This window comes from Sprattus sprattus (assembly GCF_963457725.1).
Source record: "Sprattus sprattus genome assembly, chromosome: 19".
Taxonomy (NCBI): Eukaryota; Metazoa; Chordata; class Actinopteri; order Clupeiformes; family Clupeidae; genus Sprattus; species Sprattus sprattus.
The window spans coordinates 17,403,087-17,419,459 of record NC_137917.1 but is presented as its reverse complement, the minus strand read 5'-3'; the positions used below and the strand labels follow the sequence as shown (position 1 = coordinate 17,419,459).

Below are 16,373 nucleotides of genomic sequence, written 5' to 3'. Positions count from 1 at the left end.
GCGGTGGTTGGGCTACACACACACACACACACACACACACACACACACACACACACACACACACACACACACACACACGCCTTTGTAACATTGTAATGATACAGGATTATTTCAATTATGTGCATTTATTTAAATTTCAGTTTCATAACAGGTTTTCACTTTTGTAAATTCTTTTCAAGTCTAATTTTTAAAACTGTTGATCAATAAAGGTATTTTGTAAACTGTCATCATGTGTCCTGTGATCTCCTTCTACTACATCACAGATACCAGCTGGCTCATTCTCGAGTCCCGATCCCAACCAATATTGTCTGAGGTTCTTGGTTCTCAGAGGAACTAAAGCTGCTTTAATACTGTCTCTCTACACCACACAATGAAAAACAAGCAAACAAATCTAAATATTTTATTGAAAAAAAATATTCAAAGAAATGATGATGCGGGTTTCGGCCCAGTTCAGGCCCAACTCTGGGCTAGCGCCGTTCCAGAGCCTGGTGCCATCCGGTAATCACCTTACTCTGCCTCTATTCAGCCCCTCCACTTTTCGTCGTAAACACACAAGGGAAATCATCCATTCATCATAACAGTAAAACAAAAAAGGGACTCTTGGCTTGCATTGTCAGACCAAACATATCCTCCATTACACATCTGTGACTGGAAAGGCACACTCGTCGTCCTCCCTCGCTCGCTCTCCCCCCACCTGTCTCAGTTTTAGCGGGAGGTTCCTGTGGAGTTGACGTAGGACTCCAAGAGGAATATGGACTCATCTACCTGGTTCTCACTGGAGTCCAGCCTGCAGAGGGGCACAGTGGACAGCCATTGGTGTGTGTGAGGCAGATGAGCTGATTTGGTGTGTATTGCTATGGAATACCTGTGTGTGTGTGTGTGTGTGTGTGTGTGTGTGTGTATGTGTGTGTGTGTGTGTCTGTGTGTGTGTTTCACCATTTGATTTACACTACTGTTGTGTGTGTTGTGTAAGGCTATGTAGTTTGGGGTTGTGTTGTGTGGGGATGCAGTAGCTTATTAGTTGTGTAGTTTCAAACTTGTTGAGGGGTTACAGTTCTGCCAGTTTGAAGTGGGCACTGATGTGCTGTATTTAGTATTGTGCAGTCACACAGTCGTGTAGTATTCCTGTGTGTGAGAGTGAGTGTGTTTGTGTCGTACTTGTTGATATGGTGTCGTAGTGCCTCCAGCTGCTGTCTCTCTGGGGCGGTGATCATCTCCTCCACTTCCTGAAGCTGAGTTAGCTCCGCCCCTGTGTCCTTTAGTGATCCTAGGATAGCCTCGATTCGCTGAGACTTCTCCAGATGACGCCTGCCAATCAATAATCAATCAAGTCAATCAATCTACATAAGTATCTGTTATAAAATATTTTTTTATTAATGTGACGTGGAAACATTATTTTCATACACATAAACTGCACATTAAACTCTGTTGGTTATAAAACATGTATGATTGTAATAAAATCCCAGAAAACATAGACACTAAAACTAGAGAGACAGAAAAGATAGAGACTAATAGTCTTACTCACTTGTTCTCTTTGGTCTCAAAGAGGCGTCTCTCGATAAGGTTGCTCACGGTCTGTATCAAACACATGACAAACCCTCATTCATGTGGACAAAACATCGAGGCATCACCACTACTGGGCACTTGGGGCAAAATGGGTTGCTACACAATATAATGTCTTGGCTTTTTTTCTGAAAACATGTAACTTTAAAAACATTAAAAGAATTTGCTTAGTATACATTTCATGAGGTGGGACATTGTGTCATCTTATTCAGTCAACCTTTTAGAGGACATTTTAGAGTACACATTAACTGTTTTGGTAATAGAAGCTCAATGTGAACATGGACATCTAAATGAGTGGGGACCTTTCAGCATGTCTTGTATGTTATGACTATTGAGCCCTGTGTGTACCTTATAGCATGCGTTGTATGGTATGACTATGAAGTGTGTGTGTGTGAGGGTGAGTGTGTGTGTGTGTGTGAGGGTGTGTGTGTGTACCTTATAGCAGCGCTGCAGCAGCATCCTGGCCGTGGGGAGCTGGCTGACCGTGTACAAGTAGAACGTACGGGAGGGGGCGTGGTCTGGGGTCTTTGGGATTTCCTGTAAACAAGAACATACAGACATGAAGAGCATCTTGCATTAAAGGCCTCATCATAACTATCCATAACTATCCGCATTGATCCATTAGTTATCCATCACACTATCAATCAATCTAGGCATTCATCCATCCATCCATCCCTCACCCAAACCACATCTGTCCATCCATCCATCTATCTATTCATATCCATATCCAACACAAGAGTGTTTGGAAAGGTGGTATGTATGTGTCTTACCTGCAGCTGAACCAGGTTTTCTGACAGTAATGTGTACAACATGTCTTTAGCCTCTTTGGCTGGAATCATGGCAAAGTCCTCAACTTGCTTCTGCTCCAGGTGCCGTTTCCGTAGCAACAACCGGAAGATGCGAGCCGACCGCGAGCCAAATCTGAGCGGACCAAAACAGGCCAGAGAGACGGTGGAATGAGGGAAATGCATTCTGGTATAGATGACCTCTAAACCAGGCTGAAACAACTTGATTTAGCCTCATGTGGTCTACAATAACTGCATTCCACATCTGCGGAACATGAACTAATGATAAATATACAGTACCTCAGCACTCATATGATTCACTGTTTCCACACAATGAATTACATCTAACACTTTCACTGACTGGTAGATGTTTAAATGGTTTTGTGAGTGGCTTCAAATGAAAGGATGACCAAATGGCAGAGCCTATAGAGCTCGACAGAGAGACAAGAGAGGCAGGCAGTGACAAGCGACCGGAGAGGACGAGGGGACGTGCGTTACGTTACCTCTCCTGCACCACAGACTCCAGAGTGGCTCTTGCCAGGTTGGCCAGGGCTCTGTGCAGATCTGAGGTCAGAGTTAAAGGTCATCATCACACAGCTCTGAGTGCTATGTGTTGCAGAAAGCGTAGAAGTGTTTCAAATAATGGTAATCAATATTTATTCAAACTGTGTGTGTAACAGAAGTACAGAGAGCATAACGACAGGTGTATAAACGGACAGATGAATGGAAAGTGAAACTGGAGACAGAACCGTTGGTTCAAAAGGATACTGACGACATACATTCCCCCTCCACTGTCTCCCGACTTCCCCACAAACTCCATCTGTAATGAGAGACAGGCCATTAGTCAGGTCAGGATGGGCCTATTGCCAAAGCCAGTTTGGGTCAATGTCTCAGTTCTTACCGGGTCATCCACCAGTAAGGTAAGATACTGATCCAGAATGGGTCTGCCAATACTGTAGCTCGGGGGAAGTGCTCGGAAAATCTGACAAAAAAAACCCACAAACACCATAAACATTTACCTTCACACTGATTGAGTGGCTTTCACTACTGATGTTAGATAGATAAAGATAGATAGATAAACTTTTATCAATCCCGTTAGGGAAATTCAGGTGTAATAGCAGCAAGATTTATGAACTGAACAGGACAAAAGGAATAGGAATAGGAATCAAACATACATTTTTCCAAAAAATAGAAACAGTCCAGTTTCCTCAGCGTTTTCTCCTCCGCAACCGCCTCCGGACCATCCAGTTAATTGTGTTATTGTGGGAGCTAAAGCTATATGATTGTGTTTACCTTATTGGCTGAAGGAGATTATACTGATGGTTAAGGGAGTCTTACCTCATTGGCTGAGAGTGGTTGTGTATGGGCAGCACCAGGCTGAGTTGTGACCTCACTCATCCTCAGCATGGTCCTGACGATCTCACTGCTGGTCTGTCATGACAACCAAACACATGAGAACCAAAACCAACAGGACAACACCACAGCAATCAGTGTTAGACAAAACATTCCTCCTCAATACAGAACACAATAAAAGCCCATTTTATCAGTATGGAACATGACACTGCTTAATACAATTCATCATATTCATAGTTAAGAAGATAACATTTAAGACAGAATTACAACTCAATCACAGAGAGAATTATAACTCATCATTTAAAAAAAAATGTATCTGGGGGGAGAGGGTAACTAAAGAGAACAATGAGAAAGGGGATGTGGGCTCACTGACCTGGTCCAGCTTGCAGGCCACGGCGCTGATGATGGCCTGGTCTCTGAAGTGCAGGTGGAAACGCTGAAAGTTCACCTGCCAGTAAATCCCCTCATCACCCACAGGCTGGTGGAGAGAGGAGGAGAGGAGGGAAGGTGAAGACACAAACAAGAAAGAGGCAATGAAAGAAAGGAACACGTAGAGAGAAGATGGGAGGATAGAGACAAGGGGAAGATGAGTGGAAATTGTTCGTGTTTATTAAAACATGGCAATAGCAGTGTTCTTTGAGCTCAGATCAGTCATGCCACCTCTCTGTTCTGTAGTTTTCCCTGCATTCTCTGAGCATACGACTGTGGTACCCACCTCTACGTTCTCTAGTTTTGGTCGCTTTGCCTCTCTCTTGTCCTCTCCATCTTCACTGGACCGCCTGCGTTTGCCTCGGCCTGTCACATGTCACAAAACGCAGCTCACATGAACACTTACACTTACTAAACACTCATGTACTCGAAGCTACTTAGTCATAGGCACGTCAATGCGAACCTCTGGATGAAAAGAATGCGAATGACTACAGCAGGCTCAATGACAAAAATAAAGGACATCGCCGTTTCAGATGTGTTTAGAAATGTGTCTCTTGTGTATATGTTTGTGTGTGTGTGTGTTGTGTTGCTGACACACCTCTGAGGTTGATGTGAGGCAGTTTGTAACAGTCAGGGTTACTTTCAGGTGCTGGGGGGCGGGTGATAGCAGGGGGTGCTGGAGCAGTCTCTACTGTGCTTGTTGCTGCCGGAGGGGCACTTCCCTGTTCGGCTGCAACAGGGCAGCGCTGCAGAAAGTGAGTCTCCACCAGGTTGGAGAAAGCAGAGATCACCTCACTGTAGTCCATACTGCAGCCATCTGTATAGAGGCACCCACATAACAGGTACATACAGGAAAGAGATAGAACAAAAGTCATCATAACTGGCAAAGAAGATACTTTAATCAAAAAAAACATACAGCATAAAATGTTAAACGTTAACAGTAAATAGTCTCGCTTTATTTAATCTCTGGGAGTTGTAAACAAGGTGTTGGTTTCACAAGCTACATCTTAATTTGGCCAAAGGCCAGCTATACTCAATGCAAGAGGACTGCTGATCGAAAAATGCCAAACAACTATGGAGAGAGATATGTCTCAAAAGTATTCGTAAATGCAAGTACCATGATCCACAAATGTTTCACAATTTACAAATGTGTTTTGCAATCCACAAAAACAAAATTCTTACTCGTGATTTGTAAGTTGGCATTTACATAAATGTGCTATGATTTGTACACATAAATGTCCATTTGTAAATATATTGTTTGTAATTTCTTAAAATACGTAACATTTAGTGTGTGCATTTCTCATGGTCTGTCATTTGTAAATCTACAATTCGCGTGTGAAGTGTGGAATCTGCATTTGTGGGTCGCCCAATACACGCGTGCAATCCTTCTACCTGTGACGTAATTTTGAGACAAATTTTTCGGTTTTGAGACATGGCTTTCTGATCCACAAATACAAGCATTAATAAAAATGCTCGAAATGATTGTAATCCTGCAGAAAATACATTAACAGCACAGATCAGTAGAAAAATATCAGTAGCCTATTTATTTGATTTTATCGTTACTTGTTTTTTACTCTCATGATGACGCTCTCGCATATAAACGTGGGCGGGGAGCCAAGCTGTTGCTTCACTGAATAGGCCTATATGCTTAATCAATACGTTATTTGAAGTCATGAAAGGTGTAGAGTAGCCTGTAAGCGAAATACACTGGAAACATAGATTATTTAAAAACAAGTCAGTTCTAAATGTCGAAAAAAACATGCTGTGAAGGCTATGTTGTTATTGTACCACAGGAACTGCAATGAGCATGGTATTTCTGTCTGTTTATTTTAATTGTGCTACTTTGTTTAAACCAATACATATAAAAAAAAAAAAATAGAAAAAACAAACATGCATGAATAACTTTTTTTTTTATTACTTATTTGGTGAGCAGTTCTAAGCAAAAAAATAAAACAGTTTTGAAAATCGTACCACAGCCTAACGCATATCTTGATATCGCCTTTCATGACTTCAAATAACGTATTGATTAAGCATATAGGCCTATCCAGTGAAGCAACAGCTTGGCTCCCCGCTCACGTTTCTATGTGAGAGCACCTCATCTGTCATCATGAGAGTAAAAAACAAGTAACGATAAAATCAAATAAATCACAGATATTTTTCTGTGCTGTAAATGTCTAAGAGGTTGTTTTCAAATAATCTATGTTTCCAGTGTATTTCCATTACAGGCTACTCTACATCTTTCATGACTTCAAATAACGTATTGATTAAGCATATAGGCCATTCAGTGAAGCAACAGCTTGGCTCCGTCCCACGTTTCTATGCGAGAGCGTCATCATGAGAGTAAAAAACAAGTAACGATAAAATCAAATAAATAGGCTACTGATATTTTTCTACTGATCTGTGCTGTAAATGTATTTTCTGCAGGATTACATCATTTCGAGCATTTTTTATTAATGCTTGTATTTGTGGATCAGAAAGCCATGTCTCAAAACCGAAAAATTTGTCTCAAAATTACGTCACAGGTAGAAGGATTGCACGCGTGTATTGGGCGGCCCACACATGCAGATTCCACACTTCACACGCGAATTGTAGATTTACAAATGACAGACCATGAGAAATGCACACCCTAAATGTTACGTATTTTAAGAAATTACAAACGATATATTTACAAATGGACATCTATGTGTACAAATCATAGCACATTTATGTAAATGCCAACTTACAAATCACGAGTAAGAATTTTGTTTTTGTGGATTGCAAAACACATTTGTAAATCGTGAAACATTTGTGGATCATGGTACTTGCATTTACGAATACTTTTGAGACATATCTCTCTCCATAGTTGTTTGGCATTTTTCGATCAGCAGTCCTCTTGCATTGAGTATAGCTGGCCTTTGGCCAAATTAAGATGCAGCTTGTGAAACCAACACCTTGTTTACAACTCCCAGAGATGAGATACTTTTGAGACATATCTCTCTCCATAAACAACCGACAACTGGTTCATTTCAAAGTTAAATCAACACACACACACACACACACACACACACACACACACACACACACACATTCACACAAACAAACAGTCTCACCCTCCATATTGTGTGTGAGCCTGTCGGCAACAGTCTTGACCGCGCAGCTCATGGTCATCTGTCCTCTCTGGAGGATCTCCTCCACGACGAGCTCCCCTGTGTCTCCGTAGAGACTCTTGGCCGTGTAGATGTAGCGGGGGTAGCGCAGCATGTGCAGCACATTCTCCACGCACACGCGGTATTCCACCGGCCCCCCAGGGCCCCGACGCGCACTCCCAAATACACAGAGACCATGCTGCACCAGCACACACAGAGACTTCTTCGCCTGCAGGGGTGGGGGGGGGGATAATGTTAGTCTTGATGGCAAAAGGTCTACACACAAATTAGTCTGGAAACTTTGATCATAATGTCTCTCATGTTCAACAGAAGTACACATACTGACTGACCACACGGTCTATTCCTGCTATCAAAAGGCACCTTTGGCTTGTGATGGACACCATCATACCAGCATTCTGATATATAAATTAGGCTAGAAAAAACTTGTCACAAAGGCAAATGCAGCCGGGTTTGCTGCAGGGTTAAATGAAGGTAGCTCAGGGAATGAGATGCAAGTCTCACAGTCGGGGCAGATGGACTGAAGAAAGATCAGGAGACCCGTCGATACCAACTTACCAGCTGAGAAAAGAACAGATCTGTCCCAGATTAGTCAACTGTTATCTGGGTTCAATAAAACTGATTAAAGAGCAACAGGAAACAGGAGGTGTAAGTGGAACAAACATCCAAAATTTCTGTTGCTTCAAAGAATTGTTTATTGATTATGGCTAAAACTTGTACACTTGTATTAACTCCTAACGTTTTAGGCTAAAACGTTTAGTGTACAAGTCCTGTTGTCTTTTCCTATAGGTTGATCCCCTAACTGTGCTTCTTCAGGCACTATTACTTGCTTTTACACTATTACACATTGCTATGTAGGGACAATAAACATTTGTTGAACTGAATGGAGCTGGACTTGAGAAACCCTAAAGGTATTGGTGTATCTTTCAGAGAAGGGGTGAAATTGTACCAGGTCAATGGGCATGTTGGTTTGCTGGACAATGGCGCGAAGGTTGAGCGCTCCGCTCCTGATGAGTTGGGTGCCCACTTTCTCTACCACCTCCCCAAAATGCTCCTGCAAGAGGAGTCCGCACAGACGCACCTCCTGGGCCGTCATCTGCACAAACACATCACACACACATTCAGCCAAACATACATATATGATACACCGCCATACACACATAGATCAATTAACACACACACACACACACACACAGAGCAATCTGCGCACACGCATATAAATAATCTGACAGGCAGAGACGCACATTGTCTAACAGGAAGGTAAAGTACAGCCCTATTTGCCTCTCTGTGTTACTGTTCGCGCTAGCTGCGCACCACTTTCTCCCTCCACTAACACCCATTCGTCTCCAATGTGTCCCCACTGGCGCACTGAAGTCCCGTCTTTAGGGTGCGAATTTGGTTCTCAGGAAAGCATTTTTTCAAAAATCAGGAAACAGAATAAATACAACTAATCCGAATAAAAATATTGTTATTCATACTGAATATAAATAGAACCTGTTGATGTACAACAAACTAGCCAAGCCTCATATAGACTAACACTGACAGCTTAAATTATCTTGGCCTGAGTAATCATTATTTGCCACATCATAAACCAGGGACATACCATCAAGACCACTGGGAAATTGGCACATCCTAAGAAGAAACACATTTCCTACCTTTCGGGTATTTTCCACTGAAACTTCAATATATGAGGGCAATCAGATACATTTCCAAGGTAAATATTAGACACATTCCAAAAAGCATGTGTTCACTGTTGTGAACAACTTCCGCCCTCGGACTCACAGATATGAACGAACTGCATGCTGGGCTGCTGGAGGACCGCCTCTTTCCTCGACCAGGACGACGTCACTGTTTGTCCTATTCCAGGAAAAATGGCGGAGGCAGCGGCGATACCCCCGCATCGGTTCTTCTGTCACTGTTGTAAGGGAGAAGTTAGCCCTAAACTCCCGGTATGTAAGCTGCTTTGGTGCATGTCTGTTCTGTCATTTCCATACAATGTCTGCCCTGGTCTGGATAAACGCTGCCAAATAGAGCGAGGCAAAACAACCGAGCTTGTCAATGCTAGCTGACAGGCTAGCACAATTCCTTGGTTCTTTTCACCCGCTAGCGTAGCGTAGGATTGCTAGCTGGCTGTATGCGGGGCCCTAACAAAAGCTGAAGGAATGTTGTTTATGTCGTCCAGACTTGAAACAGCACGTAAATCGAGTGATCGGTGGTATGTCCAGCACAACATCCATGATGGGCAGTAATGTTATTGCTGTTGAATTCAGATGACTGCTTTAGGCTGCTTGTCACATACCGTAATTTAACGTTACTTCCTTAATGTTGATACTAGCTACATAGCTTATGGGTTGTTTTGGATTTATTGTTCTGTCTTATCGTCGTTTTTTCCATCAAATAATGAAGTCCAATGATACTATGTAGGGTGAAGGCGTATGCACTGCTGATTATGTTTTTTTATATTGATAACGCAAAGAAAAGCGAAACCGAAATGGCCCAAGGCTAGCCTCTAGGCAAATGTCAGCCTTAAATTAAACCACGATAAACCCAATATCAGAGGTTGTTGAGACAATCTTGAATGGGCTTGTAAATATCCACCTAAGGAAATAATCCCATTTAGTTATCGAATCAGTTAGCCCAATGACACCCATTAGCACCATTAAATCAAGTTGATGGGAGTTCCCATGTCTCGGTTCCAGGGCCGTTCTTTTGTAGTTTTTGACTTTCGAGAGCGCAGCCACAGACGTGTTTTGCCGGTTCTGCCGTCAGTAAAATAAGCTTGTTCGGGTGCGTGCCATGAAGACACAAACAGCCTGTGTGACGGCAGTGTTGTGATCAATGCTGTATACTGAAAAATGCTGGCTTGTTTTTAGGAATATATATGCCCAAGATGTGACTCGGGCTTCATTGAAGAAGTGACAGAAGATTCCAGGTACAAATTAACTTTTGTATTCATGTTTTATGATGTTCTACATGTCCTGTTTTTCTGTAGAGTAGGCCATTATATTCAGGCTATGGTATTCTGTTTCGTCTCAATTTGTACATGTTTGCTAAGTATTTCACATTTATGTACGCATGAACAAGCTGTGTAGTTCAGATTGGTGTTGACATACAAATGTGCTGAACCCTACGCTCTCTCGTTTCTGTTGTCTCTAGTTTTCTAGAAAACAGTGCAAATGGCTTAGACGACACGGCCACACAGTTTGCAGAGGTACAGTGCCCTTTCTCTCCCTGTGTCATGTTGAAACACTCATGCAGTCACCAGACTCTGAGTTACTCCCTCTCTCCCCAACAGCTGTGTTGAAATCATCCACACTGTACATCATTCTGTCTGTGCATCAAAGTTATTTAGTACATATTGCAACTGGCTGTCTGTTATAAGCCTCTGCTGATTTCATTGTGAGAATTGAAATCACAAGCCTTTCACATAGACAAAGAACATGGATTCAACTCCTCTATTGTTGATTTTTGTGTTTTTTTCTCTCTCTCTCATTTTGTTCTCACTTGGTCTCTCTCTTACACACACACACATACACACACACACACACACACACACACACACACACACACACACACACACACACACACACACACACACACACACACACACACACACACACACACTTCACCCCTGTCTGTCCCATTTCTCTGTGGCTCTCTATCAGCTCTGGCGCCTGCTCTTTGTGGACAGGCCGTTCACAGTAGACCTTGACAGTCCAGACTCAGAGCCCCGGGTGCCTGGTGGAGGAGGTGTCGGGGGTCTGGGGCTGGGCGGGGGGAGCTTTGGCGGTTCAGTCCCGGGGGTACTGGGGGGGCCCCTGGGGAGCCCGCTGGGAGGCAGCAGCGATCACTGGGGCCTGGGTCGCCCTCCGCGTGTCCACACTCAGAGGCGGTACCGGTCCAGAGGGAGCAGTCGACCCGACCGGTCCCCAGCTGTGGAAGGGTGAGTGTGTTGTGCAGGCAGACAGCTGCCTGTACAGATCTCTTGCTCTCATCTCTCACAGCTAGATATCTCTCCACATCTATCATCTCTCTTACAGCTGGCTTTCTGTACACATCTCTTCACTCTTGTTTCCCTTACAACAATCTGTCTCTAGGCATCTCTCATCTCTTTTACAGCAAGGACATTAAACATAGATTTAAAAATAGACAATTATAAAATTCATGGATTTGAGAATAGGAAAAATAAGTGTTTTTGTTTTATCCGCGTATATCTCTGTGAGTGTGTGTGCGCGCGAGCACGTGTATGTATGTGCCAGGATCACGCTTATCAATTCCCTGTCTCCACACATCTCTCTCACTTTAAACTCCTTTTCACCACCCCCACCTCTCCCTCCATCCATCACTGTCCCATCCATCCACTGTGCTCAGTTTCTGCATAGGCCTCTTTATTGTTCCCCCTTTAGTCCCCCCCCCCTTTCTGTGCACCCCCCCCCCCCCCCCTCGCGCTCTGTCTCACTGGCTGTCTGACCTCCCTCACCTTGAATCCCTGAATGAATATTGAATGCTGAGTGTGAATCTCCCTCTCTGCTGAATTATGCATTGATCTATGAGATGGGCGCACAGCTGTGAGTGTGATGATGCAGGGCTCTGTCTGATACACGTAACTGGACTTCCCCACACTACCCATCCATATCCCATTACTCCCATATGTCAACAGATGTGGTGTTTGAAAGTGTGATCTGTCTAAAGCGCCTATGAAGCTGTGATTTCTCAGGCTTAGCCAGGGCATAGCAACACCTTTTGTAATTTATAGAACTTTGTGTGCGATTCCTACCTTTTCAGTTGCATGGCTAGGAGTCCGCTAGAAATGAGATGAGAAGTGACTTTGTACCTCTTGCTGGCTCGCTCACTCACTCTCTCTGTCATTCACTCACTCTCTTTGCAGAATAGTACAGCAGTTTCTTGCTGGTCTCTTTGCCAATTCAGGAGTTCCAGGCTCCCAGCCTCTCCCGTGGTATGTGAACACCTTTAAAAGTCCAAATACAATGAGATGTGTGAATGACTGAAAACTCATGCAGATCCGTGTGTGTGTAGGATGTTGCACTCAAACCCTGGAGACTACGCCTGGGGACAGGGCGGACTGGATGCAGTCATCACACAGGTACGCTAGATCATACTCACTCATACAGGTACTCTAGATCTTACTCAGTCGTCAAACAGGTGCTCTAGATCACACTTACTCATCATACAGGTCTAGATCATACTCATCATACAGGTACTCTAGTCTAGATCATACTAGCTGACAAAATACTGAGCTATGATCATATTCACCTATGGTTTTGAGACTTACCTGTATGGCACAGTGCTTATGACATCAAGCGGTCATGTGCATGTTTCTTGTTCTCATTGAGTTCAGTGGGTTGGGCTAGCAGCCTCCTCCTGACTTAACTGTGATGGATTGTGTGTGTCTGCCAGTTACTGGGTCAGTTTGAGAACACCGGCCCCCCTCCAGCTGACAAGGAGAAGATCTCGTCCCTCCCCACAGTAATCATCTCTCAGGAACAGTCAGGTCAGTCTCGTTCTCCTTAATTTGCTCTCCCTCCCACCGTCTCTCTCCAGCCCCCCCTTCCTCCATCTCCTGCTATTTTTGTCTTGTGTGCTCCCCGGGTGCTGTCAGTTTCGTTGTGATACTGATGAGGTGACTCAGTTTAGGAATCTTGGGTCTGGGCTCAACGCCCCACCCCTCTCTCTTCTCACCCCTATCTCTTCCCCCCCCCTCACCCCTCTCTCTTCCCCCCCCCCCCTCACCCCTCTCTCTTCCCCCCCCCCCTCACCCCTCTCTCTTCCCCCCCCCCCTCACCCCTCTCTCTTCCCCCCCCCCCTCACCCCTCTCTCTTCCCCCCCCCCCTCACCCCTCTCTCTTCCCCCCCCCTCACCCCTCTCTCTTCCCCCCCCTCACCACTCTTCCCTCTCTCTCTTTCCTTCCCCTCTCTGCCTCCCCTGCCTGCCTCCCCCCTCTCCCATTCCTCATTTAATTTGTCTTTTCTGCCTTCCCCTCAATCTCTCTACTGCTCCCTCCCTTTCTTTGTCTTTCTCTTTCTCTCTCCTCCACTCTCCCTTGCTTCTGTCTTTTCCCCCACTTCCCAGTCTGGCGTTGCCCCTAAACCCCCCCATCTTCTCAACCCGAACTCCAAGTAGAAATGAGATCTATGTAGCTGAATGGTAGCATTGATTAACTGGTTATCATTTTAAATGTTTACATGTGATGAGGGTTTGATGCAAATCATGTGCAGTCTATTCAGAGGAGTTTCCAGTGTGTTCTCAGACAGACGGCACCACAAACACGCAATTGTCTCTCTCTCATTCTCTCTCACTCTATCTCTGAAGCATATGTAGAACATGACTGAACTCTTACCCCCCTCCCCCCTTTCTATTTCTCTCCAAATCCATCCCTCTATCTCTCCCTCCATCTGTCTATCTAACTATCTCTCTCTCTCTGTCTATCTATCTCTTTCAGACTCTAACATGGAGTGCCCGGTGTGTAAGGAGGATTACGCTGCCGGGGAACCTGTCAGACAGCTGCCCTGTAACCACTTCTTCCACAGCGACTGCATCGTCCCCTGGCTGGAACTGGTAAGGCAGTATGAAGTCCACTGGCAGTAAGCCACTTTTAGGGTCTGTGTAAGAGTCTTACTTTGTGTTTTTCTTTTGCCCTATCTCGACCCCCTCCTCTGCCCCCTCCACCCCCCCTTCACCCCTTTTCATTCCTCCCTCTTTCTCTCTACCATGTCCTTTTCTCCCCTCCTCCTTTTCTGTACTTCGCCATCCTCCTCTCGCCCCTCTCTTTGCCCCCCCCCCCCCCCCCCCCGGACTATACACTTTCTTCTCGTCCCCCTCCCGTTCGCTTTCTCCTTCTGTCTTGTACACCTCTATTCTCTCCTCATCCTTGTTGTATCATCCCTCTGTTTCTCTCTCCTCCCAACCTCTCTGCAGCATGACACATGTCCAGTTTGCAGGAAGTCCCTGAGTGGTGAAGACAGCAGCACTCAGACACCCACAGAACCCTCGCCCCACAGCACCGATCCCCGCACACAGGAGAGATGGTCTTTCTGAAGAACACACACACACACACACACACACACACACACACAAACACACACACTCCCTGTGACCGGCATCCTTCAGTACTGGCCTTTTCCCAGAGTAGTCTGTGTCTCTGAAATACACACCCACAGAATCTCACACACACTCATACAGCATCCGTGGACACCATTGTCCCTGTCTTTCTTAATTACACACACACACACACACACACACACAAAAAGCCCTCAACCTTCTTTTCTCAACCCCAATCCATGCACACAGAAGAGATAGCCTTTCTGAAGAACTCACATTCACATACATACACACACAAACACACACAATCCTTAACCTGCATCCTTGGACGTCCCTTGCACAAAAGACAATTTCTGTCTGAATTACACCAACACAAACACTTTTTGACTGTCTGCCTGTTCGGATGTTTGCTCCAGCATCTCTCTATCATCCGTCAGTGTGTACATATTACTTCTCTCTTTTTTCTCTCAGCCTGTCTGTCTCTCCATCTCTCTCTCTCTCTCTCTCTCTGTCCGCCTTTTTATACAGCCACTGTGCAGCCAACAGCGGCTGACACTGAAACAGATGCAGCCCTGCTCTGACCTGGAAGTGGACCGTATCAGAGCTTGGCCTGGACCAAACTCAGCTGCTCAGCTGTATGTGGCCCTTTGCTCCAGTTGTGTGTGTTTTCCAAATGCAGAGATCATGCTCGTGTGAAGGAGTTCCTCTCTCCGCATCTGCAGTTTTGACCTCCCTCTCCTCTCATGGTTTTGCTTTCTCTCGCTCCATTTAGGGAAGCAAAGATAACCTCAGTGCTCGAGTTCACACCTCCAGCATACACCACTTTGCCTTCCTCCCTCTCCCTGGCTTTTTTTTTTAAGCTGTTTATTTTATCCATTCACTATCTGTCTCTCTCCAATGCTATCCATCTTCAGCTCACTGGCAATAGAGATTGTTCCTGTAAACCATCCCCTCCTATGTCCATTCACTACCTGACCTGGATCAGTTGTGTTGTCATGCTCATAAACGTAGAGATGAAGAGTGGAGCAGAATTGGCTGTCTGTGGGTCAGTCAGTCAGTCAGTCAGTCAGGCAAGGCAGTAAACTGCACAATATTGCTAAAGCAAAAGAACTCGCAAGCCTCTCTGCAGTCGTGTACAGTTCATTATTTCTTTTCCTTTTTTTAAAGTTTTCTTTTTTAACAAAAACAAAAAAAAAACCATGGTAATGCTGTAGAAACAAAATGAAATATCTGAATTTAAGTGAATATCTGAGTTTCTTGTCTCATGTTTTCCATTTGCACTGTCAGACTCGCCCCATGCCCAGTGTCATCTCTGTTGTTAGATGCCCTTCCAGTCTCTCCTCGCACCCCGGTGTATATATCACTGAACACATCAGTCACCCGGTGTATATATCACTGAACACATCAGTCATAGTCTCCTTTTGCTCTCATTTCCATCACTCTATTTTTTTAATGTAAATAATCCTAGTTCAACAACTCCTGGACGTAAAACAGAATGGAACAAAGCATTGATTATGGAAAAAAAAAAAAACATGAAGCCCTGAATTAAAAAAAGTATATATTATATATATGATGTGTATGATGTAAAATTCTAAAATGAAATTCAATAAAAATGAAAAAAAAATGTTAAGTTGTTTTTTTACACTTTTTGTTCAACCATACAGAATTTAGAGTTTCTTCCTAGGATTTGATTTGACATAGTTTAATTTATTCTGTACATCAGAATTATTCAGTCCCTGTCTTGATTTTGGAATTATAGGACTAAAAAATTGCTTTTCATCCAAGTGTAAAGGCACAGTCGGTAGACAGCTTTGGGGTTCTGAAGAGATTATTTGTCTTTCTATATTCTTCCCCTTTTTGCTGCCACTGTCTTAAAGCATTAGTTGAAAATCCATTTACACATTACTTGAGAGGGGCTCAACTTGAGTTAAAAACAATAAATTAAAAGCTGATGAATTATAAATGAATGTGTGTGAACCCTTTTCCCTGTTTGGGCTCGATGTTGGCGTTTTTTTTGTCTGGTCGTAGCTGGGTTGTTAGG

The 16,373-nt window shown here is 44.2% G+C and overlaps 2 protein-coding genes across 2 annotated transcripts; one reads left to right on the top strand and one right to left on the bottom strand.

Annotated features, from left to right (window-relative positions):
- Positions 1-255: 255 nt before the first annotated feature.
- polr3c (polymerase (RNA) III (DNA directed) polypeptide C) lies at positions 256-9,037 on the bottom strand. The gene is made up of 15 exons (XM_080857297.1): positions 8,929-9,037; positions 8,223-8,369; positions 7,220-7,484; positions 4,729-4,947; positions 4,417-4,496; positions 4,075-4,179; positions 3,687-3,779; positions 3,250-3,330; positions 3,117-3,168; positions 2,852-2,912; positions 2,334-2,484; positions 1,999-2,100; positions 1,526-1,575; positions 1,159-1,308; positions 256-787 (listed from the first exon to the last, which is right to left on the bottom strand). The coding sequence occupies exons 2-15, from the start codon at positions 8,367-8,369 to the stop codon at positions 706-708; spliced, it is 1,638 nt and encodes a 545-aa protein (XP_080713423.1). The 5' UTR covers positions 8,929-9,037; the 3' UTR covers positions 256-705.
- An 89-nt stretch (positions 9,038-9,126) lies between these two features.
- rnf115a (ring finger protein 115a) lies at positions 9,127-16,122 on the top strand. Its single transcript, XM_080858637.1, has 9 exons — positions 9,127-9,222; positions 10,147-10,205; positions 10,430-10,484; positions 10,939-11,216; positions 12,162-12,230; positions 12,311-12,377; positions 12,692-12,785; positions 13,734-13,849; positions 14,210-16,122. The coding sequence occupies exons 1-9, from the start codon at positions 9,145-9,147 to the stop codon at positions 14,327-14,329; spliced, it is 936 nt and encodes a 311-aa protein (XP_080714763.1). The 5' UTR covers positions 9,127-9,144; the 3' UTR covers positions 14,330-16,122.
- The last annotated feature ends 251 nt before the right edge of the window (positions 16,123-16,373 follow it).

Coding starts and splice junctions, on each gene's coding strand:
- polr3c (XM_080857297.1), bottom strand. CDS start 8,369: ATGACGGCCCAGGAGGTGCGTCTGTGCGGACTCCTCTTGCAGGAGCAT. Junction 3,331..3,686: donor AACCACTCTCAGCCAATGAG/GTAAGACTCCCT, acceptor TTTTTTTGTCAG/ATTTTCCGAGCACTTCCCCC. Junction 788..1,158: donor CTACGACACCATATCAACAA/GTACGACACAAA, acceptor GCCCCTCTGCAG/GCTGGACTCCAGTGAGAACC.
- rnf115a (XM_080858637.1), top strand. CDS start 9,145: ATGGCGGAGGCAGCGGCGATACCCCCGCATCGGTTCTTCTGTCACTGT. Junction 9,223..10,146: donor AAGTTAGCCCTAAACTCCCG/GTATGTAAGCTG, acceptor GCTTGTTTTTAG/GAATATATATGCCCAAGATG. Junction 12,786..13,733: donor CATCTCTCAGGAACAGTCAG/GTCAGTCTCGTT, acceptor TATCTCTTTCAG/ACTCTAACATGGAGTGCCCG.